The 22,360-nt window shown below is 37.6% G+C and overlaps 1 protein-coding gene across 1 annotated transcript in view; it reads left to right on the forward strand.

Annotated features, from left to right (window-relative positions):
• The window catches only part of tspan7 (tetraspanin 7), a 68,199-nt gene extending 46,548 nt beyond the window's left edge, over nt 1-21,651 (forward strand). Inside the window, exons 2-8 of the mRNA XM_079808622.1 lie at nt 3,711-3,899; nt 5,026-5,100; nt 5,193-5,288; nt 10,488-10,643; nt 10,836-10,919; nt 14,572-14,654; nt 19,126-21,651. Of these exons, the coding sequence (XP_079664748.1) occupies nt 3,711-3,899; nt 5,026-5,100; nt 5,193-5,288; nt 10,488-10,643; nt 10,836-10,919; nt 14,572-14,640 (669 nt within the window). The 3' untranslated portion in view covers nt 14,641-14,654; nt 19,126-21,651. The remainder of the gene's footprint in view (nt 1-3,710; nt 3,900-5,025; nt 5,101-5,192; nt 5,289-10,487; nt 10,644-10,835; nt 10,920-14,571; nt 14,655-19,125) is intronic.
• The last annotated feature ends 709 nt before the right edge of the window (nt 21,652-22,360 follow it).

Below are 22,360 nucleotides of genomic sequence, written 5' to 3' on the forward strand. Positions count from 1 at the left end.
AACAACATTTGAGTCTATATTTTGTTATGTACGTTTTGTACTAAATCAATGTTTTCACTGTTAGCTTATGCTAATGACAAACTGTGACGGTATTTAACAACATTTGAGTAAATTAGTACAAAAAGTATAGCAAAATATACACTCAAATGTTGTTAAATAGGCTAAATACCGTCACAGTTTGTCATTAGCACTTAGCTAACAGTGAAAACATTGAATAAGTACAAAAAGTATAGCAAAATATACACTCAAATATAAGTAGCATTATATATAACAGAATTAGCAAAATATATAAGTTTTCACTGTTAGCTTATGCTGATGACAAACTGTGACGGTATTTAGCCTATATAACAACATTTGAGTGTATATTTTGTTATGTACGTTTTGTACTAAATCAATGTTTTCACTGTTAGCTTATGCTAATGACAAACTGTGACAGTAACAACATTTGAGTGAATTAGTGAAAACATTGAATAAGTACAAAAAGTATAGCAAAATATACACTCAAATGTTGTTAAATAGGCTAAATACCCCAAAAATGTACAGCAAAATATAAGTTTTCACTGTTAGCTTATGCTGACGACAAACTGTGACGGTATTTAGCCTATATAACAACATTTGAGTGTATATTTTGTTATGTACGTTTTGTACTAAATCAATGTTTTCACTGTTAGCTTATGCTAATGACAAACTGTGACAGTAACAACATTTGAGTGAATTAGTGAAAACATTGAATAAGTACAAAAAGTATAGCAAAATATACACTCAAATGTTGTTAAATAGGCTAAATACCCCAAAAATGTACAGCAAAATATAAGTTTTCACTGTTAGCTTATGCTGACGACAAACTGTGACGGTATTTAGCCTATATAACAACATTTGAGTGTATATTTTACTATACTTTTTGTACTAATTCAATGTTTTCACTATTAGCTTATGCTAAGTACCGTGGCAGTATTTAACATTCATAATATTTGTGTATGTTTATGTATATTTTGCTATTTATATTTTGTGTCAATTCGAGTATCGTGTTGCGCTGTTAGCTTAGCAACATGCTAACCCCAAACTTCTATTTGGAACTGATATCTCTATTTATATGAGGCTGCCCATGGTGGAACACTAATTACTCACTCATAAGGTTATAAGCAGCTAGCTAGGTTTTGTGTTTTGCTTGTGCCGCTACAGCTCTTCACACCATCATTAGCGCGTCCGTGAGAGCTATGACTCTTTCAGAGGTGGCGAGCTGACGGCATCTTAGCACTGCTGTTCTGAGGAGGATGTTGGGTTCACATATTCATGGCCGTTTCTGTGGGTAGCATTGTGTGTGCGCTTGCTAACACCACGCTCGGATGCGTGGATGTTAGTCAGGACATTTTAGACATGATTTCATGCAGAAACGTCTCGTACGTGCTGATCTGTGTTCAGTCCATCATGTGGAATCTGTGATCCGTCCACTAGCCGGCTAATTCAAGAGACTTTCTCCCGCCGGCCTTCCAGACTGCTGATAAAACCTTAATAAACACTGACAACAGCCGCAAATCGATAATTTCCCCTAGTTTCTGAGGTAAAGATGATTAAAATGATATAACCTGATTAGCATATTCAAATATACAAACAACGTGCATTTGAATATGCTAATCATTCTACCAGATTAGCAGATTATGGTACATGGTGTCCAAAACATGGTAATACGAGGCACATTTTGTAAGTGAAAGTCTTGTAACCGTCTAGATCTCTTAAGAGAGGCAAATATTATCTTACTTTTGTTGTTTTGTCATCTCTTTTTGAGCTAAATCTGTTGTTTGTCATCTTTTGTTTGAGTTGTGCAGCAGTGCAAACATGCTTAGATACATGCTAGTCTTTTATTAGGTTTATTAAGGGTATTTTCATAAGAACATTTAAACATTCTCTGTCTCCGTTAGGCCGATATAGCTCATATCACGTGACATCCCGCCACCCCATAATGAGTGGCGCGTTTCACAGAACCTTCTAGTGAGGAATAAATACACTCGCGCCCTCTTCTGGTTAACACACTAAACTCACATTTATATATATATATACACACTTCAACGTCCTAATTCGCCTACCACCTAAAAGTATGTACTCTTTGTGTGACTTTTGAGTGTGTAGCAGAAGAGTAGGCTACTTCAGACTGTTGCTTAGTTACCGTTTAAACTGCCCTGTCAATCACACGTTGATCTGCCATTCGTGTGTCTTTAATGCGGACGGAGACTCTCCTCATGTGTTTAAAGTTTAAATATAATGATGTCTTTAAAAGGTAATGTCTAAACGTATCATTACAAAAGCTCACAATGCTGCTGCAGATGAAATATAATGTGTATAATATTGAATAAATATCTTTTCGTCAGGTTATACTGATAATTGGTCACTCAAAGTCTCAAACCCCTTTATTTACCTCTCTACTTAACCGTCGGACATCCGCCATGTTTGTAGTTTTTTAACACTTTTTATCCGCGTTTGTAGTTCTAATCCGCCGTTACAGTTTGCGCGGATCTGCTCGAATTCTAAACAGAAATAGTAGACCATCCGGGTATCTTTTGATAAACATACTACGATTTAGGACATACTAATTCTATTTTCCAATACTATTTAGGACGGATAGTATATGAATTGGGACGCACACATAAAACTACTCACATCATTTTCATATGTAAACAACACAAAACAAACCTAACATGTTAATGCTACAGCTTTTAGGACATTACAAATATTGATTTAAAGCTAAATTAGTTTAAACAATTTACCATAAAACTAGCACAGCTAATATTCAAAGATATTTTAGTATTTATTAAGTTTAATTATTGGTAATTGTATGTGTTTTGTCATTTTTATTATTTATATTTAGCTTTTTTTACATTTTAGTTCCACAATGTGCTATTTTTGAACAAGTTTAAGGTCTTCTCATATTTAATTAGTACTGTCAAATCGATTAAACGTTTATAAATATATAATGCGTGTTTATTTATTTATGTTTGACAAACTTTTATGTTAGATTTGATTAATTGCGATTAATCGATTTGACACCACTAATATTTATATTTTAGCTTTATTTGAATCATGGAAAATAGTTTTAGCTATGTTAAAGCTACACTGTGTGATATTTTCCCCCATCTAGTGGTGAACTTGTATATGACCATCCAGTGAATATTAGTTTCTCTCAATTCCGATTTCGTTTTAACTCCTACGGTGGCTGATTTAGTCCAAGATTAACATGGCTTCCACTTCGCCCTCGTCCACATTCGTCACGGTGCCATCGAGTGTTAAAACGCCAAAGGCGAAGCTTGAATTTACGGGTATGTCCCTCTTTGGCTAATGTACTTTCAAGATGGAGGGGCAACATGGCGACCCGCATTCGAACCCTCACCCGTATGTGTTTACAATGGCATATTATAAACGTACGAGAATACTTTATTACTTGAAAGAAGTAAATATACATTAATGAGCACATATATTTTTGAAGTGTTTTTAGCTAAGAATAAACAAAAAAAGTTACACAGTGTAGCTTTAATAATAACAATGCTGCTAATAAAAAAAAATATTCAAAGTGGTGTGATTTATAATCAAATATTCAACCATAGAATGTCATTATTGACGAATCAGAATCAATATTTCGAATATTGTGATCAAATTAACATATGTTGTCCACTAGACGGTAGCAAAGCTCACCTTCACGATGTTTTCTCTCTGTCTAGATCACAGGGGCGATCCTGCTGGCGGTGGGATTATGGGGGAAGTTCATCTTGGGTCCGTACATCTCTCTGATCGCTGAAAACTCCACCAATGCTCCCTATGTTCTCATCGGGACTGGAACCACCATCATCGTTTTCGGGCTTTTCGGATGCTTCGCCACGTGCCGCGGGAGTCCATGGATGCTCAAACTGGTGAGAGCTCACTGCTTTTACACTGGACTAGGGATGCACGATATTGGATTTTTGCCGATATTTTTCAACTCATTTTGGCCGATGCCGATATCGATATATGTTTATTTTTTCCCTTTGTTTGGAAACCACCATTTTGAGCAAAAAAAAAATTTTTTTTTTTCATTCTGGTTTCAGATTTCTGAGGTCTCCTTACTAAAAGGATACTTGTTAAAGATAAATAAATATTAAAAAAGTTTTTATAATAAGAGTATATTAAAAGCGCTGAAAATAACAATAATAAAGTCAGTAATTTATCACCCCAGACAGATGCAGTTGTAACCTAAATATTTTATTTTTGGATGTAATGTTTGTTCACATTGAAGTGGGGCTTCATATTTAGCTTCAGATAAAAACATTCACAATTATTTTAAAGCTCCTTGGATTATTTTTCATCATCCATTTCATAAAATTTTATTACAGATTAATAAACTGTATATAAAAGTATTTAATTTACAAGTGTCATGCTTGTGCTTTGACATCATTACTGCTTTATTTATTCAGAAAAATAAGTAACTTCTATTTATTTGTGTATTCTACTTTTCATTTTATTACAGTAACAACAGCGCCTCCACTAAATAGGCTATATATAATATTCTGCGTTGATTCAGAAATCCAAGGGCAGCGTTTAAAAACTGTCAATATAAATCACCATACTATGCAATATATTTGCTTATTTTCACTTGAAGAATGGCCACACGGCTGACGTGAGTCCTTGCACACGTGAGTTATTGCAGGCGCATATCAACACGTTATCATATCGGCAAGGCATATCGGCATAATTTTTTCATATCGGCCGATGCCGATTTTTATGTTTTAAGCGTTTATCGGCCGAATCCGATGTCGTGCCGATAATATCGTGAATCCCTACACTGGACATCAAGTGACGCCCTAATCTCTCTCTCTCTCTCTCTCTCTCTCTCTCTCTCTCTCTCTCTCTCTCTCTCTCTCTCTCTCTCTCTCTCTCTCTCTCTCTCTCTCTCTCTCTCTCTCTCTCTCTCTCTCTCTCTCTCTCTCTCTCTCTCTCTCTCTCTCTCTCTCTCTCTCTCTCTCTCTCTCTCTCTCTCTCTCTCTCTCTCTCTCTCTGTAGTACGCCATGTTCCTGTCTCTGGTTTTCCTGGCTGAGCTGGTCGCTGGCATCTCAGGCTTTGTTTTCCGTCATGAGGTGAGACAGGGATCTCCATCTGTCTCGCACTAGGAGGGCTTGTTCTGGTGACATCTGAAGGTGTGTGTGTGTGTGTGTGTGTGTTCCCTCAGATCAAAGGCACCTTTCTGAGGACGTACAACGAGGCTGTTCAGAACTACAACACCCAGGATGAGAGAAGCATCGCGGTGGACAAAGTCCAGAGGAGTGTACGTTCAAACGCCGCTTAACATCAGTTTATCTAATGTGATGGGTGTTATGCCTGGTTCAGACTACACGATTTTTTTTGTCTGTTACGATAGTCACTGTGTCAGATTACGAGATTTTGACTCCTAAAATCTTGTCGTGTCCTGGACAAGAAACATGTCAGACTACACGTTGCTTCGCGACCAATCATCGCTTGTTGTCTTTAACGATGCGCGTGATGTCATCGAGAAGGCGAAACTAGCGACTGACTTCCGGAAACAAACAAGAGCGTAAACAATGTCTGAAGCGGCGTGTTTTGTACTGGCTGTCTTGTGTTTAGAAAAGCGCAAAAAAAGAAAGAAAACCCGACCATGGACTCGAAGAGGGCAGTATGGTTTGTCAATCCTCCAAGGAGAACTTGAGGTAAAATATCGTTATTTTTATATTAAATATTTTGTTATTAGCCAGTAGTGAAAGCTCTCTCTCTCTCACACACACACACACACACACACACACACACACACACACACACACACAGTAACTCTCTCTCTCTCTCTCACACACACACACCCTCAATCACACAGTAACTCACTCGCTCTCTCACACACACCCTCACTCACGCGCACACAAAACACACTCACTCACTCACTCACTAACAAAATCTCTATCTCTCTCTCACACACAATTTTCTCTATAGCGAAGAAGAATATAATGAATGATTTGCTAGCTTAAAAGTTACAGCTAATTCCAGTAATGTTACTCACCGGGTTGCTGAAGGGCTTCCGCTATCGTACGGCAGCTTTTTTTTTTGTAATCTGTCGTGGTTGTCCCTCGATGAAACATCGTACAGGCAAGAGTACTGTTGCCACATCTCCACGAACCTTTCCTCCATTTCATAACTCCACCTAGCCGCACCATCATCTCTCTTGTGTTTCGCCATGTTTGAAAGCTGTGTACGAAAAGCGTCTGTGCTCCGATTGGTCAGCGTCACCCATGTGACGGAACCCGTCGTGGGGACCGCGAAAAAAAAATCAACATGCTAGTCTTTCTGCTGTGACGTCGTGAACTATCGCAGACGCGGATTCGGTTGTCGTATACTATGACACACTATACTATGATCGTACTATGATACGATCAATTCTTGCGTCCCGACGTCCATTGTCGTTTACGAATCCCTACGACACCATACGTCAAACGGATCGTGCCAAATTCGGGCTAAAATCGTGTAGTCTGAACCAGGCATTAATGGATAACTGGGAGATATGTTTTTAATTATCGGCATTAAAAACTATAAAAAGGAGAGTTTATACAGACAAACTTTGCTGTTTGGAACGGATAAATCCTTGACTGAAGAGACTGAAGGTTATAGTTTGAATAGACTGCTAGCTGAGGTTCTGGGTGGTTGCTAGGGTGTTGCTAAGGTATTCTGTGTAGTTGCTAGGCAGTTGTAAGGATGTTCTGGGTGGTTCCTAGGGGTTGCTAAGTTGTTCTGGGTGGTCACTAAGAATTTCTTGGTGGTGGTTAGGCAGTTCCAGGGGTGTTCTCTGTGCTTGCTGTTCTGGGTGGTTGCTAGGGTGTTGCTAAGGTATTATGGGTAGTTCCTAGGCGTTGCTAAGTTGTTCTGGGTGGTTACAAAGGTATTACTAAGATATTCTTGCTGGTTGTTAGGCAATTGCAGGGGTGTTCTCTGTGCTTGGTGTTCTGGGTGGTTGCTAGGGTGTTGCTAAGGTATTCTGGGTAGTTGCTAGGCAGTTAAAATTATGTTCTGGGTGGTTCCTAGACGTTGCTAAGTTGTTCTGGGTGGTCACAAAGGTATTACCAAGATATTCTTGTCGGTTGTTAGGCAGTTGCAGGGGTGTTCTCTGTGCTTGCTGTTCTGGGTGGTTGCTAGGGCGTTGTTAAGGTATTCTGGGTAGTTGCTAGGCAGTTGGAAGGATGTTCTGGGTGGTTCCTAGGCATTGCTATGTTGTTCTGGGTGGTCACGAAGGTATTACTAAGGGAGTTCTCTGTGCTTGCTGTTCTGGGTGGTTGCTAGGGTGTTGCTAAGGTATTCTAGGGAGTTGTTAGGCAGTTGTAAGGATGTTCTGGGTGGTTCGCAGGCTTTGCTATGTTGTTCTGGGTGGTCACGAAGGTATTACTAAGATATTCTTGTGTTAGGCAGTTGCAAGGGAGTTCTATGTGCTTGCTGTTCTGGGTGGTTGCTAGGGTGTTGCTAAGGTATTCTGGGTAGTTGTTAGGCAGTTGTAAGGATGTTCTGGGTGGTTCCTAGGCATTGCTATGTTGTTCTGGGTGGTCACGAAGGTATTACTAAGATATTCTTGCCGGTTGTTAGGCAGTTGCAGGGGTGTTCTCTGTGCTTGCTGTTCTAGGTGGTTGCTATGGTGTTGCTAAGGTATTCTAGGTAGAATGTAGAGGCAGTTGTAAGGATGTTCTGGGTGGTTCCTAGGCGTTGCTATGTTGTTCTGGGTGGTCACGAAGGTATTACTAAGATATTCTTGCCGGTTGTTAATAAGTTGCAGGGTTGTTCTCTGTGCTTGCTGTTCTGGGTGGTTGCTATGGTGTTGCTAAGGTATTCTAGGTAGTTGCTAGGCAGTTGTAAGGATGTTCTTGGTGGTTCCAAGGCGTTGCTAAGTTGTTCTGGATGGTCACGAAGGTATTGACAAGATATTCTTGGCGGTTCTTAGGCAGTTGCAGGGGTGTTCTCTGTGCTTGCTGTTCTGGGTGGTTGCTATGGTGTTGCTAAGGTATTCTGGGTAGTTGCTAGGCAGTTGTAAGGATGTTCTGGGTGGTTCCTAGGCATTGCTATGTTGTTCTGGGTGGTCACGAAGGTATTACTAAGATATTCTTGCCGGTTGTTAGGAAGTTGCAGGGTTGTTCTCTGTGCTTGCTGTTCTGGGTGGTTGCTAGGGAGTTGCTAAGGTATTCTGGGTAGTTGCTAGGCAGTTGTAAGGATGTTCTGGGTGGTTCCTAGGCGTTGCTATGTTGTTCTGGGTGGTCACGAAGGTATTACTAAGATATTCTTGCCGGTTGTTAGGAAGTTGCAGGGTTGTTCTCTGTGCTTGCTGTTCTGGGTGGTTGCTATGGTGTTGCTAAGGTATTCTGGGTAGTTGCTAGGCAGTTGTAAGGATGTTCTGGGTGGTTCCAAGGCAGTGCTATGTTGTTCTGGGTGGTCACCAAGGTATTACTAAGATATTCTTGCCGGTTGTTAGGAAGTTGCAGGGTTGTTCTCTATCCTTGCTGTTCTGGGTGATTGCTAGGGTGTTGCTATGGTGTATGGGTAGTTGCTAGGCAGTTGTAAGGATGTTCTGGGTGGTTCCTAGGCTTTGCTAAGTTGTTTTGGGTGGTCACAAAGGTATTACTAAGATATTCTTGGCGGTTGTTAGGCAGTTGCAGGGGTGTTCTCTTTGCTTGCTGTTCTGGGTGGTTGCTAGGGTGTTGCTAAGATATTCTGTGTTAGGGCTGTTCAATTAATCGAATTTCGATTTCAATTTTGCCTCCCAACGATCACCAATATAGTACAATCGAGAAAAAACGATTATTTTGGCATGTTCAGTTTTGCAAGAACACTCTTATTTTGTCTTGCGTTCTGTATGAAACGCGCATGCGCTCATCCGCCCCTCCTGAAACCACAAATCTCTCTCAGTTCGTGAGTCTCGTGACTCGTGTGCATATCATCCGCTGGAATTTAAAAACTCGGCGCGAGTAAAGATGGCAGAAGGAGGGCAGTTACAGCAGCGTTTGGTGAGCAAAAAAGGCAAAACCAACTCCGTTGTCTGGGAACAGTTTGGCTTCGAGGAATCAGACGATGAGCAGAAACATGCTACGTGCAAGATTTGCTACATGGTAGTGGCTGCAACGCAAGGGAACATCACGAATTTGTTTAACCACTTGAAAATTAAACACAGAGTGACCTATGACAATCTAATAAAGAAACAAAAACTGACGAGAGCAGGGGTGCCGTGTAAACGTCCTTTTTTCCCCTCATATTTTTCAAATAATTCTCTCTTTGTAAACTTTGTTCAATGCATGCGAGTGCTGCTGTATGTTCGAATATGACCAGTCGTTTTCACGTCATCACCCGGGTTTAGTGCCAGAAGACGCGAATGAGAAGCCGCGCGCGCTGTGAGAAAATGTGTCTCTGTGCGCTCATCCGAGAGCGCGCACACGTCTCACAGCGCGCAAATATTGAGTTATCTTTCAAGTCTTGCTCTTGAACGGACAAACTCACACAAAACATATGTCAACATGTCCATCTTGATGAGTATCCTAGCAGACATAGTCTGTATATGCCTTAAGTGAACTTTATACAGTCGATAAAGACGACGCATATCCGAGCATTAGGTCTTAAAGGGGCAGTAGCCTTTACTGCTGTCTGTTTAATGTCAAACAACAAAAGACAAGGACATCACTCACCGCTCTTGATTGAATAGCTTTTGTAAGTTTAATAGGATTAATCTTTAATTTATGCTCTAAAATATGCAATGTTATTTTACATTTGATACATTTCTGTACCTGAAAACTAATGTTAGACGTACCTGAAAAGCATATCTAGCCGAACCATATTGTTGATCTTATTTATTTGTGGTTATCATTTTTACGTGAATACTTTTATACTTTGATTTGAATATATGTTATATTATTTATTTTAATAGTTCAAAAAGTACAACAAATGTTACAATTTCAATTGAATTGTTGAAAGGTGTATTTTTAATAAATACAACACATTCCCAAAGTCATGTGAAATAATCGTGTTACATAATCGTGATTTAAATATTGACCAAAATAATCGTGATTATGATTTTTTCCATAATCGAGCAGCCCTATTCTGAGTAGTTGTTAGGCAGTTGCAAGGGAGTTCTTTGTGGTTGCTAGTGCATTGCAAGGTGTTCTGGGTAGTTGCTAGGGCAATGCTAATGTATTCTGATGTTGTTGCTAGGATGTTTCGTATGATGTAATCTGGGTTGTTGTTGGCCAGTTGCAATTTGCAAGGGTGTTCTAGTTGGCTGCTAAGGCATTACTTAAATATTCTGGTAGTTGTTCTAAGGTTGTTCCTAGGGCATTGCTAAGGCCGTCTGCTTGGTTGCTAGGGTGTTACTAAGATACTGTAGGTGGCTGTTAGGGGGTAGCTAAGATTTTCTGGGTGGTTGTTAGGCAGATAGATTTCCTGTTACCTGTTTTGACCTCTGGTCTGGATTCTCTCTCACTGTATTTACTGTCTTTAGTTGCGTTGTTGTGGTGTTCTGAACTACACCAGCTGGTTCTCCAGTGTTTATTACCCTGTGAATGGACTTCCTCCGAGCTGCTGCGCTAACGTCTCCGACTGCAACGCCTCAGACCTGCGAAACGCCACCATAGCGCCCACCAAAGTCTATCAGCAGGTAACACACACACACACACACACACACACACACACACACACACACACACACACACACACACACACACACACACACACACACACACACACACACACACACACACACACACACACACACACACACACACTCATACAAACACACAGGCAGACTGTCTTTATATTCATCTATTTATATTGATTCTTTTATTTTCAGGGCTGCTATGAGCTAGTGACGACCTTTATTGAGACTAACATGGGCATTATCGCTGGAGTAACATTTGGAATTGCATTCTCGCAGGTACGATGGAAACTAATTCCATCTTATACTCACTTTTTGTAGAGACAGGAACTTGTCAAATACCTCAAATTAATTGTATAATTTTTATGCATTTAACAATATTCTATACTTTCATATTAAACATATTTTGTTATTTATTTCTACTTTTTAAACATGTTGTACACTTCGTTGTAAACAAATGTTGTCAATTTTTAATTAATTGAAAAAAAAACTTTTTATTAATATGCTGCACTTTTGTTTGATATGGAAGCTTGTCTTCACCACTGAATAACAAATAAAAATATAATTTTAGCGAGTTTACATCTCGCTGACTTTTTTTGTAGAATTGAGATATAAACTTGCAATCGCAAGTTATAAAGTTGCAATTCTGAAAAATAATCTCTGATATAGTCTCAATTTTTAGAAATATACTCTGAGATATAAGGTCGTAATTCCGAGAAATAAAGTCAAAATTCCGACAAAATAAAGTTGCAATTCTGAGAAATAAACTCTGCGATATAAGGTCGTAATCCGAGAAATAAAGTTGCAATTCTGAGAAATAAACTCTGATATAGTCTCAATCTTAAGAAATAAAGTCGCAATTTTGAGAAATAAATTCTGATATAAAGTCGTAATTCCGAGAAATAAAGTTGCAATTCCGACAAAATAAAGTCGCAATTCTGAGAAATAAGCTCTGATATAAAGTCGTAATTCCGAGAAATAAAGTTGCAATTCGAAGAAATAGTCGCAATTCTGAGAAATAAACGCTGATATAATCTCAATTTTCAGCAATAAAGTCGCAATTCTGAAGAATAAAGTCGCAATTTTGAGAAATAAATTATGAGATATAAAGTCAGAAATCCGAGAAATAAAGTCACAATTCTGAGGAATAAAGTCGCAATTTTGAGAAATAAACTCTGAGATATAAAGTCATAATTCCGAGAAATAAAGTTGCAATTCGAAGAAATAAAGTCGCAATTCTGAGAAATAAAGTCTGATATAGTCGCAATTTTGAGAAATAAAGTCGCAATTCTGAGGAGTAAAGTCGCAATTTTGAGAAATAAATTCTGAGATATAAAGTTGGAATTCCAAGAAATAAAGTTGCAATTTGAAGAAATAAAGTCGCAATTCTGAGAGATAAGCTCTGATATAGTCTCAATTTTGAGAAATAAAGTCTAAATTCTGAGAATAAACGTTGATATAGTCTCAATTTTCAGCAATAAAGTCGCAATTCTGAGGAATAAAGTCGCAATTTTGAGAAATAGATTATGAGATATAAAGTCAGAATTCCGAGAAATAAAGTCGCAATTCCGAGAAATAAAGTCGCAATTCTGAGAAATAAACTCTGATATAGTCGCAATTTGAGAAATAAAGTAGCAATTCTGAGGAATAAAGTCGCAATTCTGAGGAATAAAGTCGCAATTCCGAGAAATAAACTCTATACTCTCAATTTTGAGAAATAATGTTGCAATTGTGAGAAAATGCCAATTGTGAGCTTAGTTTATATCTCACAATTCTGAAAGAGTCACAAAAAAATCTGAATTGTGAGATAAAAAGTCGCAGTTACCTTTTTTATTTTTTATTCTAAAACAAGCTTACATAGTTTAGCATTTTTTAAGCCGTAAATGTGAATGATCGCTGTTATGTATATGTAAATGACCTCTTGATTGTTCGAACAGATAGTCCTGCCCCAAACTCCAGCAATTGCTTGATTTTATTCTCTTTTATCACCTTTAATTTCATCTAGACTTAAACAGGAATGTTTTCCCTCTCCTTGAGACGTCATAATCACATCCGAGGCGATCGTTTGCGAGCTAATATTTACTCCAATCTGTTTCCCGTTTCCCGCAGAAGCGAGTTGAACAGCTGCTGTTGTCTCACACAGGTTTAGCGCTACACACGTCCAAATGAGTCACTCGCTAGCGCCGCGTGTGCTCACGTCTAAAAGCTGGAGCGAGAGCCGCGCTGCCATGACAACCCCGCGGTGAACCCCGACCCCGGGCTGTCTGTGTTTTCCCAGCCCTCGTTTAGTAAACACACATAGACACACGCGCGGGAGCTGAGCGTGTGGCGCAGCTGGGGTTTGCTAGCGAACGTGCTGTTTCAAACAGCATATAAAGTCAGAATTCCGAGAAATAAAGTTGCAATTCGAAGAAATAAAGTCGCAATTCTGCGAAATAAATTCTGATATAGTCTCAATCTTGAGTAATAAAGTCGCAATTCTGAGGAATTAAGTCGCAATTTTGAGAAATAAACTCTGATATAGTCTCAATCTTGAGAAATAAAGTCACAATTCTGAGGAATAAAGTTCGCAATTCTGAGAAATAAACTCTGAGATATTAGTTCGTAATTCCGATAAATAAAGTCGCAATTTTGAGAAATAAATTCTAATATAGTCTCAATCTTGAGTAATAAAGTCGCAATTCTGAGGAATAAAGTCGCAATTTTGAGAAATAAAGTCTGAGATATTAAATCGTAATTCCGAGAAATAAACTCTGATATAGTCTCAATCTTGAGGAATAAAGTCGCAATTCTGAGGGATAAACTCTGAGATATAAGGTCGTAATTCCGAGAAATAAAGTTGCAATTCGAAGAAATAAAGTCGCAATTCTGAGAAATAAACTCTGATATATTTTCAATTCTGAAAGAAAGTCACAATTGCGAGAACCCAATATTGGCAGAAAAAAAATCTGAATTGTGAGATAAAAAGTCGCAGTTACCCTTTTTATTTTTTATTCTAAAACAAGCTTACATAGTTTAGCATTTAAGTAATGTAAACGATCGCTGTTATGTATATGTAAATGACCTCTTGATTGGTGGAACAGATAGTCCTGCCCCAAAAACTTGATTTTATTCTCTTTTATCACCTTTAATTTCATCTAGACTTAAACAGGAATGTTTTCCCTCTCCTTGAGACGTCATAATCACATCCGAGGCGATCGTTTGCGAGCTAATATTTACTCCAATCTGTTTCCCGTTTCCCGCAGAAGCGAGTTGAACAGCTGCTGTTGTCTCACACAGGTTTAGCGCTACACACGTCCAAATGAGTCACTCGCTAGCGCCGCGTGTGCTCACGTCTAAAAGCTGGAGCGAGAGCCGCGCTGCCATGACAACCCCGCGGTGAACCCCGACCCCGGGCTGTCTGTGTTTTCCCAGCCCTCGTTTAGTAAACACACATAGACACACGCGCGGGAGCTGAGGGGTTTGCTAGCGAACGTGCTGTTTCAAACACAATCAGGCCCGATGTCACTCACGCTTCCGCCTCGGGACCATTATGCAGATCTCTCTCCATCCGCACTAATGGGTCCAAAGGGGCGCAGAGGAACACCTCGACCCCTCAGGCGCGCGCACAACATGCTAATTGAACTGTAAATGTTATCCGCGAGCACACGGGCGGCCCGAATCGATGACATCTCTAAGAGACGCGGCCCCGCTAATACGTCTAATCTTGCGTAGCGCATGTGGAATTCTTCTGGCTCGGTTAAATGGGAATCAGTAAACATTCATTATGATTATAACTAGAGTTTCTTGAGCGCAGAGAGAGCGAACCGTAAACCCAGCAGAGCAGTAACGACTATCACAATTTAATTTAATTAGCAATTACGTTGGCAGAGGGAGCAAAAAAAAGCTCTGGAAAACAGTTTTACCATGGTAACGTGTGTGTGTGTTTCAGCTGATCGGGATGCTGCTGGCCTGCTGTCTGTCACGATTCATCACTGCCAATCAGTACGAGATGGTGTAGCGACGTGTGCACAGGTGAGTGACACACACACACACACACACACACACACACACGTTTGTTTCTGTGAAATGTGAGGACATTCCATAGGCGTAATGGTTTTTATACCGTACAAACCGTATTTTCTATCCCCTTACACTGACCCTAAACCTACCCATCACACACACACACACACACACACACACACACACACACACACTGCCACCGCCCCTAAACCTACCCATCACACACACACACTCACACACACACACACACACACACACACACACACTGCCACCGCCCCTAAACCTACCCATCACACACACACACACACACACACACACACACACACTCACACACACACACACACACACACACACACTGCCACCGCCCCTAAACCTACCCATCACACACACACACACACACACAGGAGACTGTGCAGTTCACTTTCTGTGAAAACCTCATTCTGTGATTTATAAGCATTTTGAAAAGTGAGGACATGGGGAACGTCCTCATATTTCACCCTCTTTTTTGTCATACCCATGTCATTATACACATTTGTGTCCTGATATTTCACAAAAACATGCCCACACACACACACACACACACAAATACACACACACTCTCTGTTATAAATGGGAGCTACTGACTTCAATCGTAGCACCCTAAACGTCAGATTTGAGACTGACTGCAACTCATAATAATGGTGGTAATAATAATAATTATAATAATAATGCATGTTTTTTTTGTGTTTTTTTAGAATATCCTATATTTGTCATATTAAATGAGTGTTAATTAGTGCTGCTTGTGTGTTAAGGGTAGGCATAATATAAGCTTTAGCTTCAGCCTACACCTTTGGTCAATAAGAATGTAAACATTTTTTTTAATTTTTTTTATGGGTGCTTGTATATACATAATTGTATGTATGCACCTGTATGTCTCATGCTTTCCTGTGTAAAATGATTGCAAATGGAATTTTGCTTGTTGACCAATAAATAAATAATAAAGAATAGCAGTCATAACAGCAGTCGTTTTCCCTCCATGTTTTAAGTTTATGGCACGCCCAACTCAGGAATCAAAATTATCTCTGAGTTTCCCAGTAGGAAATACGACTTGAGAGGACGTTCATGACCAATTTCCAACTAGGAAACTCATATTTACGATAATTTCGATAGCACATGAATGTAAGCATTCATTCTAGGGATGCACCGATATGATTTTTTGGGGCCGATTTTAACAAACAATTATTTACCGATATTTGTCACTTGCCCTCTTATTTGAAATTTTGTTAATTAAAATACCCAAACATTACATTAACTTATAGCCTACTAGCTAGTTTATTGCTGCATTATCAAATAATTTCTAATGAACATACACTGGATCCTTTTAACATCCAGCAGGCCAACATAAATATATTATATATATATATATATATATATATATATATATATATATATATATATATATATATATATATATATATATATATATATATATATATATATATATATATATATATATATATATATATATATATTAGGGCTGTCAAAAGATTAATCGCGATTAATCGCATCCAAACTAAAAGTTTGTGTTTACATAATATATGTGTGTCTACTCTGTTAATTATTATTTATATATAAATACACACACATTCATGTATATATTTAAGAAATATTTGCATGTATATACTGTATATACATTTATATAATCTATAATATATATAAATATAAATTTAAATAAATATAAATAAATATGTTTTATATATAAAAATAATATTTTTTTTCTTAAATATATACATGCTTGTGTGTGTATTTATATATAAATAATAATTAACAGAGTACACACACATATATTATTTAAACAAACTTTTATTTTGGATGCGATTAATCGCGATTAATCTTTTGACAGACCTAATATATATATATACACACACAACAGAAAATATGAAATAAACAGTGCTTTTAAAGTAGTAAGTTTAATGTTAAATAACACAGCATATTCTTCACTGTATAAATTAAATTAATATATTATTATTCGATGAGACATAGCTCTTCTGTACAACATTAATCCTGTCACAATTACTTTGTTACACTGAACTTTTATTTTGCTTTGTTAAACTGAACTTTTATTTTGCTTTGTTAAACTGAACTTTTATTTTGACGGGTTGTCGTGTGCTTCGAGTTCTGTGTGTGTGTTTTGATATGACGATAGATTTTGTCGAATAAAACGGTAAAATGCTCATGAAGTGACTGGAGATGCATTCGTGTCTCATATTGAGGTGGCAGAGGCTGAAAAACACTGCGCGTGTGTGTGTGTGTGTGTGTGTGTGTGTGTGTGTGTGTGTGTGTGTGTGTGTGTGTGTGTGTGTGTGTGTGTGTGTGTGTGTGTGTGTGTGTGTGTGTGTGTGTGTGTGTGTGTGTGTGTGTGTGTGTGTGTGTGTGTGTGTGAGAGAGAAAGAGGTAACGTTAGGCTAGATGAAGCCGCACGTCTCCATTCATTCACAGAGACAGAGAAACATGCAGGATTCATATTTTTTACAGTCTTTTTGTGGCTTAATGTTCAGACACTAGTATATATCGCGACTGATTTAAGTGACCGACCAACGTTTTATTTATTCATCAAAACATTCCGTGTCATTCCGCATTATGCAGTAAATCCCGTTTGTATGACTGGATTCTGTCTGCGTTGTCTGCATCGCGGAAATTAATCCTTATGAAAGTTTAGTCAAGAGTAGTGAGCGATTTATTTTTTAGTTTGTTGGTCTTTTGTTGTTTGATAAACATTAAAACACAGACGCAGCGCCGCAGGAATATGACATATAATCTTGGATTATGCAGCAGATATTTTACACAGCTCAGGGCCTTCACGCAGTTCATTAATAAACCATCGGTTTGTTATATCGGCCTTTCTCATGATATAGCCGATATGCCGATGGTTGTAAATTGATCAAAAATCGGCCGATAAATATCGGCGGCCGATACATCGGTGCATCCCTAATTAATTCCAGTTAAGCTGACAGCTCGATGATCTAATAAGCATTAAAATACAATTATCAGATCAATTATTTGATATTGAATACAATATTTGCAGTACGTGTTTTCTTCGAAGGCGTTTTTTTATATAAATGCACCCCTTCGCTCTTTTTTTGAGCGCCTTTTTCGTATCATATATTTTAGTAATTATCATAAATTGGGTATCATTCGAAAGCTTACGAACTCAAAATTCCTCCTGTGAAAACCGTTTTGAAAACGGTTGTGTTACCATGGAAACGGTACTCTAAATTCTTCTAGCGGGCTCCTCCCCCTAGTGGGCGGAGTCCTGTTTCATATTACAAAATGTATTTGAACTACTTTATAATCAAAATCTTGACAACACACATATCATCGGAAAGGTCTGAGTCTCAAGGGTCCATATTTGGTGACTGTTTTGTGATGGAAGTGACATTTGGATGGAAATTTGCAGGAAAATGCATCAAAAAAACAATCAATCGATTTTGGATGACACCCAGTGGCTATTTTTGGTACAGCGCCTATGGGAACTTCAATTTTTGTGATATCAACTTCAAATTTGGAACACAAATTAGTTAGACACATGCCTTTGATGTTATAGTAATTTTAGAGGAAACATTTTTGTGTAAAATATATATTTTATATTAAATAAAAAATATTTAGTACAGTATTTTTCATTTACAGTAAATTTTAACTTCCATAACTTTTTCATACTTTAATATTTTAAATCGCTTTCACTCAGCAATTAATATTTAATTAAATATGTAATTTAAATAATAATTTAAATTAATATTTTTTATATATATATATATATATATATATATATATATATATACACATACTTTAATTATTATTTATTTGTATGTATATATACTGTATATATTAATTATATGTAAAGTATTTTTGTATTAATTTTGATTTAATTAATTTTATAATTAAAATATTTAAATAACAATCAAAATAATTAATTTTAAAATAATAATTAAATTGTCAATTATATATATTTCATTAAATATATAATATATATAATTGACAGTTTAATTATTATTTTAAAATTAATTATTGATCATATAATAATTTATGAATAATTATTTATGTGTATGTTTGCAAAGTTATCGCAATCTTGCTATGCATTTAACTTACATAATGTGGTGAATTTATTGTGATTTAAAAAAAAAATATTTTTTAATTAATGTTTGTATATTTTTGGTTTTATTTATTATGAAGAAGTGTCTGTAAGGGCCGAACCGAAATAAACAATATTTATTCATTCATTCAATTTCTGAGTGAAATCTCAAGTTCATTTTCGAAAATGAAGATCGTGAATGAAATTTCGTTTTGCTCGTTTTGCTATCTCATATGACTTGGAATAAAGCATAATATTTTTGTAAATGTCACTATTTTGGTGATTTTGGTCTCTATGCTGCTACGAAAAACTGCACGAAGATTCGTCCAGTCTGTGCGCGAAAATCTTTAAACCTCTTTTTCCCCGTTTCCACAGGCGCAGAGGACAGACGACACCTTGGAAAGGGAAAGCAACCCAAAAATGCTAGCACACTCCTTTCTTTCTCATCTGTTTTTTATTCTCTCTCTCTCTCTCTGCTTTTATCTTTCATTCTGCCTTCTTTTTTCTCCCTTCCGTCATTCCTTTCTCGAGCAGTTGTGCCATGACCAAAGCCTCTCCTTTCGAAACGTCAACGTTAGCGAGGAAAAGGAAACGGTTTTAAGACGCACTCCTGTATTTTACTGTGTACAAAAACCTTTGCATGTGGAAACCATCTCACACACACACACACACCAACGACAGCGTTTCTGTAACACCACGTCCTAACCGCTCGCATAACTCAATCGATATCTCAATCTAGCTGTGCATCAAATTAGCTGTGGTTTTGTCACTTTGCACCAAATTTTCTATTTCATACAGAAAAATTACTTAATATGTCGTTGGGACATAAACGCGACTTGAGTGGTTTGTTAGTTATTTATCAAAATGTTTGGTGGAGAAGATTCCATCTTCCATTTTGTCAGTTTCTGTTGGTCAAGCTCCGCCCACAGTGAAATCTCATTGGTCCAGATAGTGATATATGTTCTCTGATTGGCTATTCCATGGCTTTGCACAGTATTTGTACTCATTTACATTGAAAACTTCGCACGCTTGGCTAGGACATGGTGTTACTTGACCCCTAAAAAGTGATTTCACTGCAGTTTGTTAGCTTTTTCAGGAGGAAAAACTATTAAAAAAAGAAGAAAAACACATGTTTCGTTGTTGTTGTTGCTGTTGTAAAATCTTTGGCAAAGGGGTTCATCTCAGAAATGGCTTTTTTCTTGTCTTTTATCATTTGGATTTCATTTAAACTCAACACCGGGTTAAAAATGACTCGACATAATCATGTTCAGTCAAAAATGTCAATTTTGTCTTGTTGTGAAAGCCAAAAACAAGCAATTTTCTGCCACTTACAGAACTTAAATACGTTTAGACTGAAGTTTGAACATTAAAACTAGTTCAGAGTACTTACTAAACACTTAATTCCACAGTTTATGGATTGTAGTTACAGTTTTACACCATATCTACCTTGTGACACTGTATTTGCTTTTATTTTGTGGTGTTTTACTGTAAGAATGTAATCACACAGAGCATCTCCGAGGATGTTCTTGCTTTACAGCTCAGAGAATTATTAGTTATTTTCAAGCGGATGAATATTTGCATGAGGAATATGAACGAATGAGAATTTTGGTGACAAATGATATTTCTAAGGATGCTATAGGCCTATTGATTGAAAAAACAACATTAAATAAGGTTGTCCAAATGCTTTTATTTTGTTATATGAATATATTGCTCACTATATACAATCATACAGTGAAGGGACATGGTGGAAAAAATACAAGATGGGAGTTAAAGGTGCACTATGTAAGATTTTTTCAGTAAAATATCCAAACACCTCTAGGCCAGTGTTATATATTTTGTTCAGTACTTGCAATATCCCAAATTTTTCCAACTATTTGTAAATGGTGAGATGCTATTTTACCCGAGGAACCGTGACATGTGAGGGCGTGGCCTGTCGATGACATCATATCCACCGTGGCACCGGCCACCGTGCCATAATAAAAGTCCCGCTGCTTGCGAGGCGTGTGTTGCGTTCATCTTATTAACCAATCCCGTCCTATCCCGATTCTTTCCCACCGGCTGTGAGCTGAAGACCACGTCCCAAGATGCTGCGCTCAAACGTGACATCATCAAACTACGCCTTTGTTTTGAACAGGCGACCTCAAGCGGACGGAAAACTTACATAGTGCACCTTTAATGCTTTTGGGTCGCCCGGAAAACTTCTTTTCTCGTTTCTCAGAGGAACGCAAAATCATTGAAATGTGTTTTTTCCTCCCATTCCCATATTTTCCCGCCACCATGTCCCTTTAGGGACTCCGTACAACCAGATCACAGACAAATATAAATGTACGTTTTTCAAAACACGGTCACGGTTTAGTGATTGTGCTGGCGGGAGAACAGCTCTTGAAAACAAAACGCTCTATAAAGTGGAATAAACGCAGATTTCCAGAATCATTTAACTCGGTTGTGCGAAACACAAGCATTAGTGACCTTTATTTATCGTTTATTTATTTACATTTGTGGTAGAAATCGCTGCAGTCTTTGGCTTTCTTTAATTTTGAAGTACTGATTCTATATTTACGTGTCAATGTGTATCTCGCTCTTATTTAATTTTGTGTCTGCTGTTTTGTATGGTTTTCTCATCGATTGTTAATTTTATTAGCATTGAAAACTTATAGCTATTATATTATTAATATGTTAACGATCATTTCTGCAGCTGCCCCTTGTGTTGATGGGTCATTAAGTATTAGAGTCCAGAATTCATAGTCTGAAAACACGTGATACGAGCGGAGTAATAATATACTTTGTATAATACAAATAAAACTTTTTAAAATGCACCACCAGCTAGCATGCCAACAAAATGTACGTTGATATTGTAAACAACCGTGATCTCTATGAATAAAATGGTTCTTCGTCGTTACCAACTTCTGTTTTGTCATCATTTGAAAATAATTTGCGTGTTGTTGTTGTTTGAACTGGATGGATGGATTTCCATGGGATCGTGTGGAAGCCTCGCTTGTTTTTATCTTTCCATGAAGTTTGTTTTCTTCCTGACCGCAAGATGGCACCACGATGTTGTTGAAAAACGTAACGGGGACGGAACCGCAACGACAGGACTCGGGAGAACTCCGTGAATGGGGAAAGCCCATGCAAATAATCATGCAAACATGGGGTTTTAATGCAGATTTTGTGTCATATGAGAACTCCGCGGTCATCATATACACTTTTTAGACTTTAATGGGACAGTTCACACAAAAATACAAATTCGGTTATCATTTGCACACCCTCAAGTTGTTCCAAATCTGTATGAATTTCTTCTGTTGAACACAAAAAAGAGATATAGACCGTTTACACCGACTGATGACGCGTTTTAACGGTCATCAATATCGTAAATACTTACACGTTTTTTGTATTTTCATTTTTATAAAAATGTATGTACATTTATAATACTAATACTTTGTATTTGGTTACTTTTGCATCAAATTACAAAAAACAACAAGTTAGCGCTGCTGTGAGGGACTTTCTAATACAGTGTCTATGGGAGTGATTGTAAAATTAACACATTTCTCACTTTTCACTGCCGTTATCAATGTCACTCTATTTTCCCCCTCTTTTTGAAAGTTGTGAAATC

Source organism: Gobio gobio, assembly GCF_949357685.1.
Source record: "Gobio gobio genome assembly, chromosome: 24".
In the NCBI taxonomy this organism is placed as follows: Eukaryota; Metazoa; Chordata; class Actinopteri; order Cypriniformes; family Gobionidae; genus Gobio; species Gobio gobio.